Source organism: Gopherus evgoodei, chromosome 6 (assembly GCF_007399415.2).
Source record: "Gopherus evgoodei ecotype Sinaloan lineage chromosome 6, rGopEvg1_v1.p, whole genome shotgun sequence".
Classification (NCBI taxonomy): domain Eukaryota; kingdom Metazoa; phylum Chordata; order Testudines; family Testudinidae; genus Gopherus; species Gopherus evgoodei.
In genome coordinates this window covers 63,824,567-63,849,435 of record NC_044327.1, presented here as the reverse complement: position 1 = coordinate 63,849,435, position 24,869 = coordinate 63,824,567, and the positions used below count along the sequence as shown (strand labels likewise).

The following is a 24,869-nucleotide window of genomic DNA, read 5'->3' as shown; positions in this document are numbered from 1 at the left end:
ACTACAATACTCAAATTGTGACTCTCTTACATTTTAAACTGAGGTTGAAGAGAAATCTGGAACCAGAAGGGAAATCCCAGTTTCTTTATGACTTCCATGCTAACTCAACTCGTAAGATTTTCTGAAACATGACTGTAGATAAAACAATGGTGAATTACCTCCCAGAATTCCAGCTATTCCTTGTAATTATACACGGAATCTGTGACACAGCCTCTGAGTAGGATAAAAAAAGTCCTGAGGAAGAACCTGAGTAAGCTGTAGATACAATAAGACACGGGGCCTGAGTTTCATTTAGACTAAGATCCTTTTACACCACTGGAAGCGTAAAGGAGCTTTGAAGTTGGTGCAGTGAGAATCAAGCCCATGGACTTTCATTCTAACCATTCAAATGTAGGAGACACAAAGTAACTTCAGCATACCATGGAAAAACATGGATGCAATTACGTAAAAACCTGTGGTAAGATTACGACTGACTAGCATTTAGTAGGCCTCATATAAACACAAAGTCTCAAAATTAGAGATGATCCAGCTGCTCCAGGGTGTGCCTACCTTTCCCAGCACTGTCTGTTGCTGCAAAGGGAGAAATGGAATGTTTGTGCTCCAGAAAAACCTAGTCAAGAATTCCTGACTTGAGTCACTATTTGCTTTTTTAATAAAAATTAACTGTAGTTTTAAAATTCAGCCCCAAGCAGACTCAGAGGGCTTGGCTACACTACAGAGTTGCAGCACTAGTGAGGGGGTTACAGCGCTGCAACTTAGGATGTGGCCACACTTGCAAAGCACGGCCAGCGCTGCAACTCCCTGGTTGCAGCGCTGGCTGTACACTCGGTCGAGCCTCGGGTGTAGGGGATCCAGCGCTGGAGCAAGTGTGGACACCCACCAGCGCTTTTATTGACCTCCGTGGTATAAGGAGGTATCCCAGCATACCTTAGAAGCTCTCTGGTAATCATGCACACTCCACTGCCCTGGGCTCAGCTGACCCCCTTTAAATGCCCCGGGGAATTTTAAAAATCCCCTTCCTGTTTGCTCAGCCAGGTGTGGAGTGCAATCAATCAGCGACCATGCCTCCACGCACCAAACGAGCCCCAGCATGGAACAATTCCGAGCTGCAGGACCTCATCAGTGTTTGGGGTGAGGAGGCTGTGCAAGCACAGCTGCGCTCCAGAAGGAGAAATTATGATACCTATGGGCAGATATCGCAGTCCTTGCTCAGAAGGGGCCATGAACGGGACGTGTTGCAGTGCAGGGTCAAAATAAAAGAGCTGAGGAGTGCTTACTGCAAAGCCCGTGAGGGAAATCGCTGCTCAGGAGCTGCCCCCACAACCTGCCGTTTTTACAAGGAGCTGGATGCCATACTTGGGTGTGACCCCACTGCCAATCTGAGGACCACGATGGAGAGTTCACAGCAGAGAGAAATGGGGGAGGGTGTAGAGGAAGCCGACAGTGAGGCTACTGGCGTGGAGGGAGACACCCCGGAGTCCCAGGACACATGCAGCCAGGAGCTCTTCTCAAGCCAGGAGGAGGCTAGCCAGTCGCAGCAGCAGAAAGTTGCTGGTGAGGAAGAAACTGAGGAGCGTGCTCGGGGTAAGTAGATTTTTATGTTTTGGGAGAGGAGGGTTTGGGTTATGGCTGCCTGCATGCATGCCTAAACGTGGAATAGCCCATTGATTTGCTCTATCACGTCTCTGTAATCTGCCTCAGTAATCTCTTGAAAAGTTGCAGACAGAGTGTTTGCAATTTGCTTTCTCAAGTTGATCGGGAGAGCCACCGTGGTCCTTGTCCCGGTCAGCGGAACTTGTCTGATCCACTGTGCAGCGAGGGGTGGGGGGACCATGGCTGCACACAGGCAAGCTGCACAGGGGCCAGGGCGGAATCCACATTGCTGTAGAAGACCCTCCCTCTCTTCCCAGGTAACACGCAGCAGTGATATATCTGGCAGTAGGAAACCCTGTTGAGAATTTAGGGATACTTGAGTGCAGGGCGCCAGGTTCGCGGTACCCCTCCCCCCCAGCCCCACGGTGCGCTCCGGTCACCGCTCCCCCTTTCCCAGCATGTAGATAGCCCCACGGTGCGCTCCGGTGTTCCCCAACCCCCTCCCAGCAGGCATCCAGCCCCGCGGTGTGCTCCGGTGTTCCAAGCATGTTGGTAGCCCCGCGGTGTGCTCCGGTGTTCCCCCCCACCTCGGCAGGCATCCAGCACCGCGGTGCGCTCCGGTTTTCCAAGCACGTTGGTAGCCCCGCGGTGCGCTCTGGTGTTCCCTCCCCCCAGCAGGCATCCAGCACCGCGGTGTGCTCTGGTGTTCCCCCACCCTTCCCAGCAGGCAGCCAGCACAGCTGTGCATTTCCCCCCCCTCACCAGCAGGACGGCATTAACGCGCCCCCCCCCTCCCCCCGCCAGCAGCTCGCCACCTTCCTGTTCTACTGTCCCCTGTGCAGGACACCAGCTACGTCCTGTACCCAGTGCAGACAAACCCCAGTGACCCATCGGTCAATTCCCCCTCCCAGGTGCAGTCAGGGCAGAAACACTCACCCCATTGCTCGCCATGCCTTCGCTTCCCTGGCCTCTCTGTGTTATGTTAGGTATGTGGGAAGGATGCTACAAAAAGTCTAAAAACTCCTTCACTGTGTGATAATAAACAATGTAGCCTCTGTGTATTACATGTTTCTATCTTTCTTTTTTCTAGTGACCTTGACTAATGCAGCCGGATCACCGGCCTCACGTAGATTGCAGAACTTGAGAAGAAATCCCAGAAAATCAAAAGAAGAATTGATCAAATCAGTTATGAATCACTACAACAGAGAAAGTAGGAAGACACAGGAATGGAGAGAGAAAATGCATGAGTGGAGGCAAACAGAAAGCAGGAGAAAGGAATTGGCTAGCAAAAAAACCTCAAAGCAGATGATAAGCCTCCTGGCTCGCCAAACTGAGTCTTTCGAGTCTCAGGCATATATGTACCGTGGTAACCCACAGCCCTCCCAAAGCTCTCTTTCTTGTTCCCCAGTATTTGCACAAAACACCTTTCTCCAGCAGCCAGTTTCTTATTACCCCCATCTGCCCCCAACACCTGTACAATCACCTACCAGCCCTGATAACTTTAATTCTTACCCTGTGCACTCCACCCCCATTACCCTGCAGCATAGTAATCCTGAAGTGCAGCAGACATTGAACAGTAATCCAAACAGAACATATTCAAACCTGTGAATGTACAGTCCACCACCCTAACCCCCCTTGCCTTTTATGTACTGTATGTTGAATAAAGGATTTTATGTCTTTTTCAATACGTTATATTATTGCAGGAAATGGTAAAGGTAGAACAAAGCACAGCAAAGGCACCAAACATTACTGTTGGCTCTCAGCATCAAATTGCTCCCTTAAAGCATCCCTAATCCTTGAAGCCCTTTCCTGGGCCTCCCTAGTAGCCCTGCTCTCTGGCTGAGCAAATTCATCCTCTAGGCGTCGAACCTTGGAGGTCCATTCCTCACTGAATCTTTCACCCTTCCCTTCACAAATATTATGGAGGGTACAGCACGCGGATATAACAGCGGAGATGCTGCTTTCCCCCAAATCTAGCTTCCCATAAAGACACCTCCAGCGGGCTTTCAAACGGCCAAAAGCACACTCCACAGTCATTCTGCACCGGCTCAGCCTGTAGTTGAACCGGTCCTTGCTCCTGTCAAGCTTCCCTGTATACGGTTTCATGAGCCATGGCATTAAGGGGTAAGCGGGGTCTCCAAGGATCACAGTGGGCATTTCGACATCCCCTACTGTGATCTTGCGGTCTGGGAAAAAAGTCCCAGCCCTCAGCCTCCTGAACAGGGAACTGTTCCGAAAGATGCGTGCATCGTGCACCTTTCCAGGCCATCCTGAGTAAATGTCAGTGGAACGCCCACGGTGATCCACAAGCGCTTGCAGAACCACGGAGAAATACCCCTTGCGATTAACTTACTCTGATACCAGGTGCGGTGGTGACAGAATAGGAATATGCATCCCATCTATTGCCCCTCCACAGTTAGGGAAGCCCATTTCTGCAAAGCCATCCACAATGTCCTGCACGTTCCCAAGAGTCACAGTTCTTCTTAGCAGGGTGCGATTAATGGCTGTGCAAACTTGCATCAGCACCATTCCAACGGTGGACTTTCCCACTCCAAACTGGTTCGCCACCGATCGGAAGCTGTCTGGAGTTGCCAGCTTCCAGATTGCAATAGCCACCTACTTCTCCACTGGCAGGGCAGCTCTCAATCTCGTGTCCCTGCGCCGCAGGGTAGGGGCGAGCTCAGCACACAGTGACGTGAAAGTGGCTTTTCTCATCCGAAAGTTCTGCAGCCACTGCTAGTCATCCCAGGATTGCAGGACAATGTGATCCCACCACTGAGTGCTGGTTTCCCGAGCCCAAAGGCGCCGTTCCACGGTGCTGAGCACGTCTGTTACTGCCACAAGCAATTGAGTGTCTTCAGCGGCAAGCATTTCAATATCATCGTCTGACTCCTCACTGTCACTTTGCAGCTGAAGGAATAGCTCCACTGCCATGCGTGATGTGCTGGCAACATTCATCAGCAAGGTCCTCAGCAGCTCAGGCTCCATTTATAACAAAAATCGCAGAAATAGCGCTGCAGAATAACAATGCCGCCAAACTGCTTGGAATGTGTAGCAAAGCACCACGGGGCGTTGGAACAGGAAGCGGAAAGACCCCCACACTTCCTTCCCCTTCCCACAAGCCACAGTGCCAAAATGGGACGAGGTGCTCTGTGGGATAGCTGCCCACAATGCACCACTCCCAACAGCGCTGCAAGTGCTGTAAATGTGGCCACAATGCAGCGCTGGCCCTACACAGCTGTACGAACACAGCTGTAACTACCAGTGCTGCAAAACTGTAAGTGTAGCCATACCCTCTGTGGTTCAACACAGGAAATGATTATAGGCTACATCCACAGCTGGCAGAACTGGGCTGTATCATCAGGAAGAAGTGCTGCAACAATTGACCCAGTGAAAAATGAGAACAGAGATCAGAGAGGGAGGAGATCAGAGTGTTGTTGAGGTAAGAAAATTCTTAGGATCCTATTTGGTCTAGTCTTGAGATGGAGACATTCATGGCAAGGGAAGAAGCCCACACGCTCTGGGAGAACCTTTTCATTTGTTCTTCTTCACCCCACTTTCCTGAAAACCCAAAACACCAACAAGGGAGGAAAGGCATGCATGCTGGATCCCAGCATTGTTTAAAGAAGCTTCATTTAATTGCTGCTGTTTTTAAGAACTGAGAAACACTTTAAAGGTGCTTACCATGAGATTCAAGTCCAGCTCCCTGTGCCAGCCCATTATCATAAGACTGAAAAAGAAAAAAGCTGTTTCAGAAATAGATTGTTCATACATGTATTTTGATATGTAAACTTCTCACTTTATTAGCAAGATCTGCATCACAAACCACACCAACTACAACATCTATTTCATTAGTTTTAACTGGCCAACAGCTTTTCAAAAAGGCATACATTGTGGATCAAAAGTTATCACACTGACCTGTCAGCAAAGCAGCAACAGTTTGAACACATGAGTTTTTAAATAGGTATTTTCTAAATTTTTAAAAAAAAACATTGTTTCTTGTTTTCAAACTATTACTGCTAAAATGCTAAAGTTAAGGTTCTAGCATTACACAGCATTACAGTGCCAAGTTAAGTGGCAAGGAAAAGCCAATTCTGTGGATGTTTTAACATACATTATGCAGGAGCTCTGTCCCCCTTAAGGAGCCAAAGCATCTGCAAAACTCTAGACAAGACAAGAGACTATCCTATTTGTCTAGTCTGTTCCCAAATCAAGAGTCATTTACAGTACAAGAATGCAACAGTTAGGCCACTAGTTTCATGTAAAACAGCACAGTGCTTAAATTACAAATACATTCTGCACAGAGAAGACAAAGGCCTCGTGATAAACTGCAACAACAATCTACACTTAAGGAAAAGGAAAGCATCCGCATTCTGCTGGACGAACTGAAGTTATTCTATAAAATATCACCTTTAAAAATAGTTTAGTCATTCTGATGTAAACATTTTAAAGCAAAGAGTAAAGGGCTGATGTTGCATCCCGAGCTCACTCATTGTCCTAGGAATTCCAATTCACATGATCCTGTATCAATGGATGTCTGTGCAGTGGTGTTACTTGCCCATTGTGCCACAATACTGAAGCAATAGTATAGTACCGCAATGCGCTTTCGTTTGTGGGATTTTAAACTCAAATTTGTTTTATTTTAGTTGCAGTTAGACTCAGTATAATCCCCCACTCCCCAAATCATTTAGTTAACTAAGTTAAGGTTGCTAGAGTGTAACCCAGTACCAGAGACCTAGGTAACAATCAACTAAGGATACGTCTACACTGCAATTAAACGTCCGCAACTGTCTCATGCCGGCTGACTTGGGCTCACAGAGCTCAGGATTAGAGGCTGTTTAACTGTGGTTAGACATTTGGGCTCAGGCTCAAGCCCGAGCTGTGGGACTCTTCCCCCCCGCTTAGTGTCCCAGAGCCCAGCTCGAGCCTGAATCTGCACATTGACACCTCAGTAAAACAGCCGCTTAACGCCAGCCTGAGTCAGCTGACATAGGCCAGCAACAGGTTTTTAACTGCAGTGTAGACATACCATGAGACATTTAACACCCTGCCTACACTCCCACTCATCTCTTCTTCTTATCCTCAACTCCCTCACACCCATCAAGCCACAGTCCAGATGTCTCCACCTTCATTCTGCGTGGAACAGAGATGACCTGGGGAGGGGGGGGGAGTAACATATGGGTAGGGCATGAGAGACTTGAATTGCAAGAGGGACTTGGGGAAGAAGCAGGGATTGATCTGCGGCAAAGTAGTACCCTGACAAACCAACCACATGTAATGAAATGCAGAGTCTGGGACTGTTTAGAGGAAACATGACTGATGTATAAACAAAACAATAAATAATATACAGAAGTAATATGAAAAATTTCATAGAAATGCAATAAACCACCTGTGGAACTGTCGTTAGACACCAAGTGCTTAAAGTAGGATTGCAAAAAGGATTCAATATTTATACTGACTATCCACGTTTGGCGCGCGGGTCATGCACACACAAAAATAAAGGCTCCATATAGATCCTCATACTTTAGAGAATAATTAAATCACTAGCAGAATTAGGAAGCAAACTACCCTACTATGGCTAGGTTATTCCATAACTGTTGACTATAGACAGGTTATTCCTTAACTGTTGACCAGGGGTGTATTTATCTTCCTCTGAAGCAGCTAATAGGGGCCGCCATCAGAGATGGGATATTGACAAGACAGACCACTGGTCTGATTTCCACGTTCCTACTTCCAGCAAAACAGCAGGTGCCCAGCACTTCAAGATCACACAACTGTCACTGCCTGAAGGTAAATAAACTTTAAACAGGAGCATGGCTTGGCTAACTTTGGAAAAGTTGATTCTAAGCAACCACTATGAACATTTGAAGACTGAGCATATGCAGCACAAAGTTCCCGTAAGCCGTAGTTGTGCATTTGAGCATTGGAGTCCCCACGTGCTACCAACTTTAAATGCCCATTAACTGCTGAGCACTGGCAAAATGATTAGCACTGGAGTTAAGAAGAGCTAGGCTGGCGAAGCTAGTTACCTCTATAAAACAGAATAATGGTAAAAAGGAGGTGGGTGGTGGCTTTATGTACTGCAAAGTAATTAGCTCTGGGGAAAAGTTAAGTGTGCAACCTAAATAGTGCACTAGTTCAGCTGTACAATTAGCCTGAAATTTTAACAGACACAGGCACTAGTTGTTTTTGAGGATCTGATCCTGTTAAATTAGTGGGGATATTTTTGTCTCTAATTTTCTAATTTTTATTTTAAAAAGGACAATGAAAGAATTCTTCTTTGCTACTGTATGAAAGTTAATAAATTAAATCCTATCCAAATTAGGAAATGTGTAAATCAATTAAACACAATCTTAACTCCAACCCCTGGCCATTTGCACCACAGTCAATCTGTAGAGATATGATCATAATCAAAGTAGTTAATTTGTCCCTCTACTCTAAAGGGTAATGAAAAACGGCATTTATATTTATTGCATCAATGATTTCAAATCACCCCTGTTCAGTTCACTAATCTTTTTTTCCCCCTCAGTATCACAAACTCACACCCTGAATACGAAAGTCAAATGGACTTTAAGACACATGAACAATAAAATTCTGCAGTCCGAACTTGATAGTTCTACTGATGAGGGAAAGCTGAAAAATCACTGCAGAAACAGGTTCCGAACAGGAATAAAAAGAACCCACTTATTGCAGTCAGTAAAGGCATTAGGTACAACGCGAATACACAGAGAGCTATTATCTATAAAGATGCAATGTTTAGACAGTTACAGCATTAAAGTGTAGTTCTAGTCTGAAAAGTATGTTCTGTCTTAAAACTTTTCCCTTTCCTGATGTGCTTAATTCTACAATTCAAGTTGCAGTAGCAATTTTTGGATTTAAAGTTTGTGTGTCAATTCTGACACAATAGGAAATTTTAGAATTTGAATGTAGGAGTTCAGCTACAAATATCTATTACAGCTAATCAATCTCACTGCTACTTAAACGAGTTATTTGTACCTCAGTTGCATGTCACAATTTGCATTACTAAAAAAATAAGTTCAAAAACTATGACTTGCACTCAGATATATAAAGAGACCTCATGTACTTGCAAATGGTGACATAAGATATGATGAAACAAAAGCACATCTTTGTATGACAGCAGTTCACTAATGATGCCATCTATTTTACTTTGTAATTTGTGGACTATCAAAACAAGATACTATTGTAGAAAAATAATAGAGCTAAGCATTGGCAAGAAAAAAACCAAAGCAAGGATATATTTAGCTTGTATTAGATAGGCAAGTCTTACATTGAAATAAAACTAACTTCAAAAATAAATTTCCTGGCTACATCTGAATATAAATTTTTTATTTTAGGTTATTTGCAGTACTCAGAATTTAATGGCAACATTACAGATTTTCTTTCAGGGATTCTACACTTCATGCAACGGATCCATTATAGGCTGATTTAACTGTGGCTCTTATATTTGTTTATTAAACATCCAGCAAGACTTGTTTATATGGTGGGAAAAATCAATCATCCTGGCAGCCTACACAATACCACACACAGCAGTCTTAGTATAATAGCAGTGGTTAATTTTATTTTAATTTCTGTTGATATAAAGCATTGGTTTCTAGCTCTACTGGTTCTTGAAATATTGGCTGCTAAAACGATATCATAATTCAAGTGTGGGGGAAGCAAAAGTGTAATCAGGAAGACGTGCTCTTCAGGTTCAATATTTTGCAAACTGTTGGGGTTAGAAAAGTGTACTAAAAAAGCCTAGGTTCCTAATTGTGTAAGTAAATGTACCTAGCCCCGATAGCAACACTTAAGCTCACCTATAACCAGGCCTGCACTGGGGGGTCACACCATGTAGCAGCGATTTTCTGACACTGGCCCAGAATTAAATATAGATGGCCAGGGAGAAGACACTGCCAGGGATTTCCCCGGCAGAAAAGATTCCCCAGTAAGTATAGAGCTAGCAGAGTCTGTTCCTATAGATCCCTTATTATTTGTATTACTATAAAGCCAAAAGAGCCTTAGTTATCAAGCAGGATCCCATTGTGCAAAGTGCTGTACAAACAGAACAAAAAGATGGTCCTTGCCCCAAAAGAGCTCACAATCTAAGAATAAGACAAATGACAACAGATGTGTATGCAGACAGATTGGGGAAGTACACGGAAACAATACTGATCAGTTTGACAGGCAGTGCTCTCAGCACGCCAGTGGCCTAACTATGGCCAAGCTTTTTATAGAGGGAAAAGGAGAGTTTTAAGGAAGAGAATGCGTTAATTTTGCAGATGTTTACTGGGAGCTCTTCCCAAGTGTGTGGGGCACCCTGGGAGAAAGCACAAAGTTGTGTGTCTGAAAATTTAACAAGTGGGCAATGGAGGCTTGTATCACAGGCTGATCAGAGGCAGGAGTCAATATCTTCACAGAGAACGACAAGACGTGTGGATAGAATATGAAGGACCTTCAAATGAAGACAAATAGCTTATGTTTGAGGTGACAGAGGTGGTGACAGCAGTGGAGGGATGTAAAGAGGAGTGACATGGTTAAAGCAACAGCCTAGGAAAATCATATTTGCAGCTCCATTCTGATTGGATAAGTGAAGTAAGATTGCAGAGCTAAGATGAGTGAGAAGGATATTGCAGTAATCGAGATGATGGGAACCTGGATGACAGCGGTGGCTGTGAGGATGGACAGGAAAAGCTATATCTTAGAGATGTTGTTCAGAAAGACTCTGCATGCTTCTGACATAGCCCAGATGGGAGGACCTAGAAAGAGGTCCAAGTTGAAGATGACACCCAGATTATGGGCCTAAGTGACAAGCAGGCTAGTGCTGTTGTCCAGTTATTAACAAAGAAGGGGGGGAGGGGCTGGGGAGGAAGAAGGGAAGTAGTGGTGGTGAGGAGATTAAGAGCTCTGTTTTAATCATGTTGAGTTTGAACTGACAGACATCCACAAGGAGATATCAGATCGACCAAGATGGCAGTTTGGATGGAAGAAGATAGGTCTGTAGGGAGAGAAAAAACAGACAATAGCTGAAATGGTGTTTGCAGATGAAATTATCCAGAGGTAAGGTGCAGAGAGGGAATTGGACCAAGGACAGAGCACTATGGAAACTCTTCAGAAAGCAGGGGGAGGAGGTAGATGGATGAAGAGAATCCTCCAAAGGTCATGCTGAAGAAGCAATGACAGCAGAAGAAGAAAAGAAGAGAAGAGTCAGAGAAGCCCACGGAAGACAAGAGGAGTATGGTCAACTGTGACAAAGGCAACTGACAAGTCCAGGAGGACGAGGCTGGAGTATCAGTTCTAAGTTCTCAGTCATTTACAAATTACACCGAGCAATGTACAGCTACGGTAAGGCTTATATCTATGCCACATTAAAAGTCCTAAAACATTCTGATAGAAGCAACTCAATCAATCACCATTACGCTACAGCTAATTTGCATGCAACAGTGTCCCTGGTGGAATGCAGCAGAATGCACAGATGGTGGTTTACCTGGCACAACTGCCACACCTATGTGACAGCATACGATTTCAGCTACTAGTTTTATACTATTTATAAAAAAGAAAATAGGAAATGGAGGACTGCCTATTTTTCATCTGGGTGAAAGTTACAAACTGGGAATGTCCATCTTCAGTGTCTACGTTATAAGTCCTACCATGCTGAGGGACCTACTGACTGCAACATGGCAACAGAGAGTATCCAATGTCAGTGAACAATTGAAGTCTGTCTTGCAGTATAGGAGAGATGGAATGATGTTTTAACTATGATCTTAGACTTTGGAACAGCCCTGCTTCTTTAGTCCAAGGCTGTTGCAGTCTAGAAACTTGGTTACATGTTGTTCTGTCCAGTTTGTTCAGGAAGATCAAACCACATGTTAGCTGCATCAGGGAGATTACACTGGATCCTCCAAGGTTTGTGGTTTTTTTAATAGTTATAATACTACTATACCACTACTCCTCTTTCAACTCAGTATACCAGGAAACACAAAAGGACTATATGAAAGGTTATGGCTTGTATTCAGTAGTGCTGGTGATTGTTTTAGCCACATGCTGCAGCATGCAGAAAACCTATGGTCTTAAGATTTGAAGAATATCACTAAAAAAAAAAAAAAAAAAAACAACCACAACTCACCATACTTCTTCTAATATATTCTATCGCTTTCTTCATATCCATGCCTGACCAGTTGTTCAGCATGTAGCAAATACAGGAAGCACAGTATACAAATCTCATGTCATTCTCGCTACCTTCAAGCACAGCACAGAAACTAAAAGAAATACAGATTTTTCTCATTATGCATCGCAAAGGCTATCACATTATGAACACACACAAAAAAGCACCCCCCAGGCTTGTTTATCATATACTTCTCACCTCAAGAGGAAATTCCTTAAATATTTCAAACGGTACTGTTCAGAAGGACAATACTATGTCTCTATTTGGAAGGGCAACTAATCCAACCACATATTTAAGTTTACTGAATTTTCTATTTTGAGGATATGCTATCAAGTGATATGAACCATTTACATTTAGTGGCTCAGGGAATTTTATCTAGGCAATGTCAGGGTATATGTATTAATATTTTAGTATCTGCATTCTTCAATCTGTTATATTCCACTGTTACAGATGAGTTACCATCATTACACCACCACATTTTTCTTTGCCTCTTAAGTCCTCCCTAGCAATCTTGGTGCTCATTTCGGTAAGATGTGGCCTTGGTTATTTAACCCATTTTTAATTACATCGTGGAACAGATTACAAGAATGAACCTATTTAATTGGCATTAGGATTGTAAATATTGCGGTGGTGGTGTTGTCATTCATGTTGTAGTGTTTAAGTTTTCTTTAATCTTTTTACAATCGGAGGAATATTTCAAAACTATTAGTTTGCTTGCCCTGATCAGGCACCGGCCTTGGATTTTGTGCTTTCAAAACCTCAGAAACAAGACTGCAACACCTGTCTTGTCAGGAAGCTGTAAAGCATTCATTTTAGCTCAAATATAAGCAGTTTACTTAGAATACGTAGCAGCTTTAAAAACACTTGAAGCAGGTTAAGTGTGCAGAAGTATTTTTAAATGGCTTCTTATGAGCACTAGTCTGGAGTACTAAAGTCATCCTTTTGTCTTTAAAAGCTCTACATAAACCTTAGCACTGGGCCATACTACAAGAGGACTGTGTCCAGTGAGGTGCAAATCAATGTCTGCATGCGCACAGGGCTATTCACGTGCCTAAGTTGGACAAACAAATGCACACTTGCAATTTCTTGACAGAAACGTCTGAGAATTTAGTCTATTAAATGTTAGTCAGTTGCTCAAGACAGTAGGCTCAATTCTGGAAATATCACATACTGTTGTATACACCCCCTTGAATTTGGAATTTTCAGTTTACGAAAGCAACTTAGCACTATATTTTAATAATTGAGTTCTTGAAAATGGTTTAACTTTATAGAAACCTATCATGTGCTATCCATGCAAGTCTCACCTGACTCTTAAGTTAAAAAGAAATTAAGCTAACACTTCCATTTTAATTAACACTACAGTCTCAGTTTAATAATGAAATGGATCATAGTCCCTTCAGAAATAACATCATTACACCCTACTCTTCATTATATGCTCTTTCAAAGCTACTATCAGTTAAATTTTTAGCTACCCACATAGAATGTGTGACCTAAACAAGGACTTTTCATTAGCTATAAACCCAACCAAAATTGCTAGACATTTTTTAAACTTAGTTTTTTCTAAGTCAAGGGATCCACGTTTTACAAATGTCTATCAGATATGTGGATCGGAGACATTTATAATAGCAGTGCAATTTATTTTAATAAGTAAAATGTAGGCTAATTAATCTCTTTATACTAACAGCCCATTATTCTGTCAATCCAATTTCCTTAATCAGAGAGGGATAAGAACTAGAATTTTATTCTTAGATGATTAAAATGGACAATAAAGCATTTACATAATCCTGATCTATCCAGGTTATGCACACACAAAAGTTGAATTGTATAAACAGTTAATTTGAGAGGGTACATGTATAATATTCACTGCTAAGCAACAATTTTATTCAAATAGCTTTACAAATAGACCTAAACACGCAGAATCTGGACTTTAACGTTATGAATGAGAATCATAACAGCACAACCAGTTAGAACCTACCAGTTTCTAACAAACTACATGCGCTTCTCTTGCTACTGCACACTTTATAAAGACCATTCACATTAAGTTTTCATTTCTAATCCTGATTTTTTCAGAGAAATTTGGGAGTTGAGCTGAAAGTTATTTAAGTTTTAATCCTTCTGTTTTAGACCAGCTCTGCTTCCTTAAGAACCTGCTATATTCCAACTCCAAAGAATGGGGAGTGTCAGTTAGGCAATATGTTATTTGCCTCTTACTATATTTTATAGTATGGATGGACTCCCTTGGCTAGTATTCAACAGTCAACTTGGGGAAATTCTCTCCTCCAAAACTGAACGTGAGATGGTAACTAAGGAAAATATTTCCTAAGTGATTTAGAGGTCAATTGCTAACTTCCCTTGCACTGCAGTCAAAACAAATTCCACTTACGGTCAGGTTTGCTGGGGTACTAGTGCAAAAAACCATGGACAAACAGAGGATTCAGAAATGGAAGAGATGTCTTTACAGTCAAGATTCCAGGGCAGTTCGTTCATGAAGGAACATACTCTCTTCAAAGATTGACAGCAGGACCTCTAGGGAAGTGCTATACACATTTCTACAAGTCTAACAATGGATTCACAGACAGAATGTAATAAAATCACAGATCAGAGCTTTACATGTAACCAGCTCTGGTGTTTTTTCTATAGTCTTCTACCCAACATTTCCTGCACATCCCTCCAAGCCTCTCTATTCTGGCTTAATTAAAAAAAACCTCTTTGGATATATATTTAGTTTAACATATTAAGTTCAGATTATTAAGTCAGTCTTATAGCAGAATGTGGGCTACTTTACAGACAGAGCAAGCCCTATCATCTCTTACATTTCTTCAATTAGCATCATACTTAACTAAAACTGTATTGAATTTCAAATACATTTTAAAGTGTATACATAGCTCTTACTGAAATAACTCTTGCTTTCAGTAAGCTATCCTGACTGAATCTGGAATAAAATTTAGGCTTATGAAGACCTACCAACATTATGATGGTCTTCAGAAAAAAGTCTTGAGTATTTCTAAAGCATACCTCTGGTTTCTGGAAGAGCACAGCTTAAGTTTCATGTTCTAATGTAGTACACATGCTTGGATTTTTGCTATATCTTTAAAAGTTGGGTCTAGGACTCCCATATACCTGTCATGAAAAAAAGGCTCAGAAGAGACTGTTCCATTTTCATAAACAAATTGTTGGCTTCGGTCAATCATACAGATAGTATTTCTGGGAGTCAGTGTCTTTTTGGCTGGATCCACAGAGAGGGAATTCAGTTAAAGCCTGGCATTCGTTTTTAGAATTTAGCAGCTTGGGGGTGCCAGACAGCAACTGAAGGTTATGCTGACATCATCTAACATTTATGCTTTCTGTAATAGGATTAATTTTTTCTGCTCCACCTTTTCTGCAAGCAGAAAAAGCTAGTGATTGGTTGACTTAACAGTGCCTAAAGGTTAGTTCTCCGGACAACCTAAAAAATTATTTAAGAGTCTGAGAGCCCCACATACTGTTCAAAAATCTCAGTCTGTTGAAGACTTATTAGAAAAACTTGAGTTTGTACACTGGGTCTCTTGCATCTCTCTTCTAATTACAAGGAATCAACAAAACATGTTAATTATGCTTTTCACGGTCTTTAAAATCAGTCAAAAAGCTACCATAAGGAATCTACATTCCCACTAAAGACCAACTGGAAATCGCAAAACATAGAACATAAAAACAAACAAACAGTCTTCTTAACTTGAACTATTCTTAACTCAAAAATAAAATGAACAGTTTAAGTGTAGTGCTTACTTTAAAACAAGTTTTACACAGACAGGCAGTGCTTTTTAAGAGGAAAGCCAATATTTTCAGTCCTACAATGCATTAGATGTAACATGTTCTCAGCTATAAAATATCACTGAAACAGCAGCAGCCGCTAAGGGTTTATTTATACAAAAAGTTGCACAGCTTTAATCACATTAGTGTAATTTAAAGTGCTACAATCCCCTTATCTTAGATGAAGTTATATTGCTACAGAGGTGTTTTATCAATGTAGCGATTCCTGTACAGGAAGGAGAAGTATTAGGGCTGTGCTGGTTAACTATTTCTGTTAAAAAAAAATCACAACACTAACTGAACAGGTTAGCACTGTTTGCAGATCAGTCTTTGAGACAACCATGTCACTGGTTGGGTGATGTTAAAACACTATTTTTAGTACTGAAACAAATATTGCTAAAAAAAATTGAAAGTTTTTTTTTAAATGCATACATACCCTTAATATATTATGTACACACTTAATGTAGTAACTAAGCTAAAACATTATGATTTATAACTAGAGTCATTTTGAGGGGAAGCTATTAGGTAAGGAAGTTTGTGATTTCATTAAAAATGAAAGTCTGATTTACTCTGCTATATTCATGTTGATGTTCCTCATCCAGACTGGACAAACTAGCTGTTTACGCACAATTATGTACTAAGCTGCAACTTTGGGTTACGCAGACATATATTCTACTGCAGTATAACTCTCATGTTTTAAAATAAAAACTACTTGTGGGAGTTTTTCAAATGGACATGCACAAAGATTTTGGTCCCAATGACATCTGCATCCTTCTAAACAGGACAAGATACCAGGGCACAGAGCCAGCAGTAGATGCTGCAAACTGGATCAAAGGTCCTGGCATGGATAGAGCTCTGAATAATTGCATTAGCAGCCAGATAAGCATATTTCCTAATGACATTTAAACCTTTTGACCTTTGACTTCAGAGTTAGTTACCACTGAAGACACATTCCACCTCTAGAGACTAAGATATTCTGAAGAGACTGTGCAGAAAGTCAAACTTTGCTGTAGCATAGTACTGCACATATTGCACTTCTGCAATCTTTCTTCTAGCAAGACCTTGTGCTTCCAACACCACAGAGAAATACCCATGCTCCACATGCCATTTGCTCACTGTGTTGGAGGCAGACTGAAGAAGTTAGTGTACTGCTTGGAGGAGATGAGTATGGAGTTGGTTTTTTTTTAGGGGGGAGCAGGCTGATCAATTGCCTCTCCCTGACTACAAGCAGGATAACTCAGTATCTATTCCTGGATCTGAGGAACACAATAATGCTAGTTTATGCAATGCAGTTCAATCTTTACTGACTGCAAAAAAAGAATCCATATATGGTAGGGATCTTTAGTATCCTCTCCTGAAAGGCACAACAGAGCACTACCATCATGTAACCAGGTCAGCCAGTAACTTTCCAACAGTGAATGTGCACTGGGCCAAGAAATCATCCAGTCCTGGAACGCACCAAGAACCCAATAGAGTACATGGTAACTTGCTTATATTCTAAAGTTTTCACATCAACCACAGCAAACAAACTTCTGGAAGGTGGAGAAGACATAACAGATATTTTATGGGGGTGAAGTGTATATTCTGTTCCATGGTTAGGTTTTCCTCAAAAATTTCCAATGTCTCCTGTAATAAACAATGTCCTGTACCTTCCATCTTCCAGTTGCAGAGCTCTCAGTCCTGCCAAGCAGGCATCTTTATTTACTCGACTCAAGTCATCTCCAAGAATAACCAAGCATGATAGTCCAGTGTATGTCATTGCTATGTGACCACTGTCATAGGGATGAGATATACCAGGACCCTAAAATTAAAAGAAAATAACTTTAACTTATTTTGATTTCATAAGCTCTTTAATTACAATTAAGTATTCAAAGTGCTGACAACATTTTAAAAGGTAATGTTAATTTTGTCATTCATTTTGCAGAACTGGAATTTATATGACTAGACATGCCTGAATGCAACTATAATTGCATAGCTCCATCTAACACCTTTGCGGAGGAGCAAGAAGCTTACAAATACTTAAAAGAAACGTAAATATGAAATTGCAGAACTACCAACTGTGATATGGAACTTATTGCTTAAATCAGCCACAGTATCAGATGGAGTATTGCTAATATAACACCCATGTTTAAAAAAGGCTCTAGAGACAATCCTGGAAATTACAGACTGGTACACCCAACTGGTACCAGGCAACTGGCTGAAAACTACAGAAATCATCAGACAGACAAATGCGGTATGTTGGAGAAATAGTCAGCATGGCTTTTATAGCATTCCTCACCAGTCTATTAGAATTTTTTGAGGGGATGAACAAACATGTGGGTAAAAGGGATGCAGTCAGTGTAGTGAATTGGACTTTCAGAAAGCCTTTGACAAGGTCCCTCACCTAAGGCATTTAAGCAAACTCAGCAGTCATGGGATAAGAGGGAAGGTCCTCTCATGGATCAGTAACTGGTTAAAAGACAGGAAACAAAAGGGTAGAAAGAAATGGTCAGTTTTCACAAGAGAGAGGTAATTAGTGGTGTGCCCCAAGGATCTATACCATTCAATATATTCATAAATGACCTGGAAAAGTGGGTGAGGTAGCAAAGTTTGCACATAATACAAAAAATTACTCAAGATCGTTAAGTCCAAAGCTGACTGAAGAGTTACAAAGGGATTTCACTAAATTGGGTAACCAAATGGCAGATGAAATTCAATTTGTAAATGCGAAGTAAAACAAATTGGAAAATAATCTCAACTATACACACAAAATGATGGTGACTAAATTAGCTGTTACCACTCAAGAAAGAGATCTTGGAGTCACTGTAGATAGTTCTCTGAAAACATCCACTCAATACACAGTGTCAGTCAAAAAAGCTAACCATGTTAGTAACTGCTAGGAAACTGATAGATAAGACAGAAAACATCAAAATGCCACTACATTAATCCATGGTATGCCCATGCCCTGAATACAGCATGTGGGTCTGGTCACCCCATCTGAAAAAAGGTATTAGGATTGGAAAAAGTACAAAGAAGGCAACAAAAATAATTAGGGATATGGAACAGTTTCCATACAAGAAGAGATTAAAAAGACAAACTGTTTATCTTAGAAAAGCCATGTCTAGGTGGGTGGGTGGGGTTGGGTATGGTACAGGGCTATAAAATTGAGTGATATGGGAAAAGTGAACATTGAAGTGTTATTTATCCTTTCACTTAAAAGAAATAAGGGTCACCCGATTAGGCAGCAGGTTTAAAACAAAATGTAAATATGTACTTCACATAATGCATAGTCAACCTGTGGAACTCATTGCCAGGGGATGATGTGAAGGCCTAAAGTTTAACTGGGTTCAAAACAGAATTAGGTAAGTTCATGAACTGTTCCTCTGTCTGTAAAATGGAGATAATGGTCTAACTTTATAACTAAAGTGTTGTGAGATCTACTGACAAAGCACTATGTAGGAGCTAGGTATTTTATTATTATTATGATACATTTCATTTAGATGGATCCCCCAAGCAGTTGATAAGCTACAGTGGATGCTGCTTAATAGTAATCCTACTATCAACAACTTTTGCTTTATACCAACATTTTACTGTGAATCGATGCCACCCCATTGACTTTAATGTTAAAGGGCTTTGAACTCTGCCAAGAGGCATGCCATTTAACAACTCTGGGGGACGGCTGGGGGGAGGGCAGGGGAGGGGAGAGGGAAGAAAGGCCCTGGCTGTAAGCAGGATTGCGGGGCTGCAATCAAGGAAAGAAGCACTGGGGATGCACAGTAGCTCTCCCTGTGCTCTGTCCTACCCTGGTGTTGGGGGCACAGACTTGGCATTGTCCCAGTGCTTCCTTCCTTCCTTCCCTGACTGCAGCAAACCTGCTTGTGATCAAGGACCCACAGTCCATATAGGAGGTAACAGGCTATAGCACCTGCCTCCTTGCCCACTGGGAGACACCGCCGACCCCTCCCCTACTGGAATCCCAGTGCTGTGGGCTCTGAGAGGAGGCAGCAGCAGGGCTGCAGCCCAGATGCTGGGGCTTTCCACATGGAGTGGAGGCTCTGGGGACCCATGGAGCTGCACAATGTCTCTCTTTGTGCTCTCTGGGTTGCTTCCTGACCTGGCATGCAGGATCCGGGCTCAACAAATTCCAGCACTTCCTTCCCTGATAGCAGCCCCATAGGCAAGTTTGGGGGGCTGCCGCAAGAGCAAGTACATCCCAGGGCTTCCTTCACTGGCTGCAGCCCAGCAAACCTACTTTCAGTCATACTGACAACTTCCAGGTTATCCCTCCACTGAGGCAGAACAGAGGTGCAGAATGGGAAGTCGTAGCGGACCTCACTCACTGTCCTTCTGCCGCAGCTACTCCCAGAGAGTGTCTGCGGAGGGGAAGAGAGTCTCCAGTCCTGACATTAACTCCACACCTAGGACCATGTTGCTCTTCCTACCACGGCTCAGACGACTGGTAAAGGAAGAGGGGTCCAAAGCCCAGGCAGAGAAGGCAGGATGTTGTTTTTGCCATCTCCTCTGACACACCCACCAATCAGCGAACTGCATAGTACTTTAACTTGGAGAGGGAGTTCTCCCTGCTGGGATTAGAACATGGTTTCAAGGATTCTAGTCACTTCAACTCTGAAGGTTGCAACACTAAGTCCTTACATCGAATAGACCTTTCCCTCGATTACTTTTATTCTCAGTGCCCACTGCCCATGATGCTCTTCTAAAATTAAAAAAAAAAAAAAAAAAAAAATGTAGAATTCTGACCCCAAATATATGCACCCAGGAGAGTTATCATGAATTCCTGATCTCTAGGACCACAGAATCAAGCTCAATCAAAATAAATATTCAGTTTATAAACGACTTAAAAGATAAGTCTTTTTTTTCCCCACAAAACCTATATTTGGCGCAAACATTGCCCTGATAGCGTCCCTTGTAACTAGGAGGGTAACCAGATTTCTTTCCAAGTGTTTTACAATCTAACTTGTAGAAATAGATTAAAGTAAGCCATTAACAGGTGAAAACAGTTTGGAAAAGTTCCATGATACTTCACAACAATTGCTTATATAACATGCAAGTAGGTCAATCATCTAAACTGAAAGGTAAATTGAATTTCCAAGCCTTTTAATGCAATGGGATATATAAACAGGAATAGACAAAATGCTTAAAATTCTTTTACTTTGCAAGCCAGGAAGAAGAGGAAGATGCCAGCACTAATTATATACAACACTGAAAAAGTCAGTGGTAATTCTCCCATTTGTTTGGTGACTTTTTGTGTCCACAAATGACCTGCAGCAGCAGCTCCTGTCCCAGATCCCCTCTCTGGGCATTGCAGCCAGGCCCATGAGATCACAGCACCATTCAGGTTTGACCCAGCTGCCTCTCAGCTATCACCACAGGGTGGAGGGCCAAACCTGAGCCACACCGCAACCTCCATAACATGCGAGGTCACAACATCCAGAATAGAAGCCTCAGTCTAGTTCGATTGGGACACGGGAGCTACCATTGCCTCTGTGCCAGAGGTGAGGAAGGAGCCCCGCCAGACCCTGAAGCTGCCACTTTGTGTGCCCAGTCCTGCCTCAGCATAGCAGAACGGGACTAGAAAACCTCTTGAGGGCCCCTTCCAACCCTATATTTCTATGATTCTATATCATTTAAAGCCAGATTTATTAAGGCAAGGGTTCCAGAGTTTTTCATAAATCACTTTAATTTATCTGAAAAGGAAAAAGAAGGTCGCATTGGCACTATTTTAAGGCTTTTTATATCAATTATAACAAAGGCAGATCCAATCCTTTTTCACCAAAGGCAGTAGAGATTGCCCTGCTGCATGGATGTAAAAATGTGCTGGATATAGGAATAGTTTTTAAATACAAGAATGTACATTAACTGACTTTCACAGATTAGCCCCTGGCCTCTTTCTACAAGCTAAATTACGGAGCCTAGGACAGTGTTTTTGGCAGCCAACAAATTTCCTGACAAGAGAAAATTCATGTCTTAAATTGGTGTGCTGTTTGAACAGACATCAAAATGAAAAAAGCACCAGTGAAATGCTGACACCCTGTAGCAATATTTAGCACTTTATCACACTCTTCATCTTCAAGGTGCTCTACGAAGACCTCAGCCAACACCTTTTTGCTAAGCCCAGTTCCTCAAGCTTTGTGCAGGAGGAGGATTTGGGCATAAATGAGAGTCGCCCAATGATTCACGGCCCTGATTTAAAGTTTTATTCAATATTATGAATGATACAGTCATTTAGTAGCCACCCGTATGGTGGATGAGTCCACTCACTCAATGTTGCACAAGTGCTGTGGGATAGCCATCAAGTTCTGATTATATGGTGATTTGAAGAAGAGGACTGGCTTACAGTATCAGACCAAAGATGTGTTTACAACCTTATTCAGGTTTTGGATTGTTATTTACATATTTAAAGGTTAATAAGATTTTAACAAGAACTCTTAAATTACAGACCCTCGACTACATTTATTTCTGTAAGACCATTACAGAGACTAATTTTTTCCCCATGAGGCCGTGAAACACTTCAGTATGTAGTGGAATATGACTGAGGCTAATGCCAATCATAACAGGTGACAAATTCATCTGATTATTGCAATGTTAGAGTAAAATGATGCAGACGAGCTATGGTATAAAAAGGGGGCAAGATCCACAGCAAACCAAGAACGAAGATTACGCTGCGAATGCAGTGCCTAGTGCAGATGTAGGGATATTAAAGGTTTATATTAGACATGGTTTATATGAAAAATGATTTATTGTTAGAAATGATTTATTGTTAATTGATACTTTATAACTAAATGTTTATATTAGAAATAAATGTAATTCCCAAGATTTAACCTCTAACCTACAAGCCATCAGCTGTGTTTGTGTGAAGCCTGCTCAAAGAAATACTTTGTATAAAACTTGTTAAACGTTAATTGACTCTAAGGCCATGGCTACACTAGAGAGTTGCAGCGCTGGTGAGGGGGTTACAGCGCTGCAACTTAGGATGTGGCCACACTTGCAAAGCATGGCCAGCGGTGCAACTCCCTGGTTGCAGCGCTGGCTGTACACCCGGTCGAGCCTCGGGTGTAGGGATTCCAGCGCTGGTGATCCAGCGCTGGTCAGCAAGTGTGGACGCCCACCAGCGCTTTTATTGACCTCCGGGGTATAAGGAGGTATCCCAGAATTCCTGTCCACAACAAACCGGAAGAAAGGGAGAGCTCAGAGTTCAGCCAAACTGCTTATTAAAAACAAACAGCTCCTGTTGCTGAGCGAGCGGAGGGCAGGCAGGGGAACTTACTTTGGAATGTTCACAGCTGTTGCTTGAAGAGAGAAACAGCACGCTCACATGCAGAGGGGGAGGGGGAAGTCCGTGTTGATCAGTTGCTTATCTGGTCTGACAGGTATTTAGCAGTACATAATTTGCATTTAGTGAACTGAGAGAGGAGTGGGGGAAGGGAGTTAGAACTTTTAAAATGATTGAAGGTAGGCACTGTGTATCATCCAGTCCTTAGAACTTGCAAGGCAGGGAGTGAGAACAGTGTCAACTCCAAAAACCATTGTCTGTCTGTCTCCTCCACGCTCCCTGTCACATTCCACCCCACCTCCCCTCTTTTGAAAAGCACGTTGCAGCCACTTGAATGCTGGGATAGCTGCCCACAATGCACCACTCCCAGCAGCGCTGCAAGTGCTGCAAATGTAGCCACATTGCAGCGCTGTCAGCTGTCAGTGTGGCCACACTGCAGCGCTGGCCCTACACAGCTGTACGAACACAGCTGTAACTACCAGCGCTGCAAAACTGTAAGTGTAGACATGGCCACAGGGCTTGGCTACACTGGAGAGTTACAGCGCTGGAACTCAGGATGTGGCCACACTTGCAAAGCACAGCCAGCGCTGCAACTCCCTGGTTGCAGCGCTGGCTGTACACCTGGTCTGCCTCGGGTTGTAGCAATTCCAGCACTGGTGATGCAGCGCTGGTCAGCAAGTGTGGACACCACCAGCACTTTTATTGGCTTCCGGGGTATAAGGAGGTATCCCAGAATTCCTGTCCACAACAAACCAGAAGAATGGCTGAACTCCGATCTCCCCATAGCTACTTGCTAAAAAACAAACACAGCTGCTCTGTGCTCCAGCGAGAAGCCAGCGAAGGCAGGAGAATTGCTTGGAACGTTCAAAGCTGTTTGCTTGAGGAGAGAGCGGGGGAGGGTAATGTTGAACAACTATTTATGTGGTCTGACGGCTATTTAGGAGTACATAATTAGCATTTAGTGAATAAGAGACAGGTGGGGGGAAAGTTCAAAACTTTTAAAATGATTGAAGGTAGGCACCTGTGTATCTTCCAGTCCTTAGAACTTGCAAGGTTGGGAGCTAAGAACAGTGTCAGCTCCAAAAATCCACTCTCTCTGTCTCCCCCACTCTCCCTGTCACATTCACCCCACCCCCCTCTTTTGAAAAGCACGTTGCAGCCACTTGAATGCTGGGATAGCTCCCCACAATGCACCACTCCCAACAGCGCTGCAAATGTGGCCACACTGCCAGCGCTGGTAGCTGTCAAGTGTGGCCACACTGCACCGCTGGCCCTACACAGCTGTACGAACACAGCTCTAACTACCAGCGCTGCAGAACTGTAAGTGTAGCCATGGCCTAAAGTGCCTGTTCTTTAAGTGATACTTCCTAGTCGATACTTACTTTGGTAACGGTTGCTGTAAGCTGTTTATTGGTTGATGACTCAGCCCACTGAGTTGTCAATTGACTCTGTGCCTCAGGCAAAACTGTAATTACTGCTTTGTAATCACCGCAGTAAGCCAAAACAGTAGCTGTTATAGTACATAGAGACTCCCACCCTCTGTAAGTTTTCATCTCACTTTATTTTTGAATGATAAAAGACAGGGAGTCTCACATAAAGTGGTAACGCCCCGAAAGGTAAAGAGACAGTGAAATAGATGGGGTTAAAATAGAGAATGTATGTGAATGAGTGCCTAGTTTAAATAATTAATGAATGGTTAGGGAGTTACCAGCCTGAAGAATTCAGTGTCGGCTGAGGAAGGTGTCAAGTGGGATCAACCAGATGACCCCCGAGGGCAAACGAATCCACCCCACCACCTCAAAGGAAGAAAAAAACAAACATCTGACAACTGGAGCCAGCCACCTGCTGATTGATTTAACAACAGCAGAATGAAGCAACTCTCATGGACTAACATAGGGATAAATTCATATAAAACTGGACTCTGAAGAATAAGTCTTTGAGTCTCTGGTTCTGCTACCACCCTCCAGAGCATCAGGGTGCGCCACCTGACCCGGACTCGGCTCCACTCTTGTGTACAGGATACCTGGCCAGTATTCTGTCACAAGCAATGTTTAG

General features: G+C 42.6%; 1 protein-coding gene across 2 annotated transcripts in view; it reads right to left on the bottom strand.

Annotated features, from left to right (window-relative positions):
* PGGT1B (protein geranylgeranyltransferase type I subunit beta) overlaps positions 1–24,869 on the bottom strand; it is a 72,496-nt gene that overhangs the window by 17,339 nt on the left and 30,288 nt on the right. For both annotated transcript variants that reach the window (XM_030565738.1, XM_030565739.1), the window contains 3 exons: positions 17,194–17,345; positions 11,717–11,849; positions 5,278–5,323 (listed from right to left, as the gene is read on the bottom strand). In XM_030565738.1, coding sequence (XP_030421598.1) covers positions 5,278–5,323; positions 11,717–11,849; positions 17,194–17,345 — 331 coding nt within the window. The remainder of the gene's footprint in view (positions 1–5,277; positions 5,324–11,716; positions 11,850–17,193; positions 17,346–24,869) is intronic.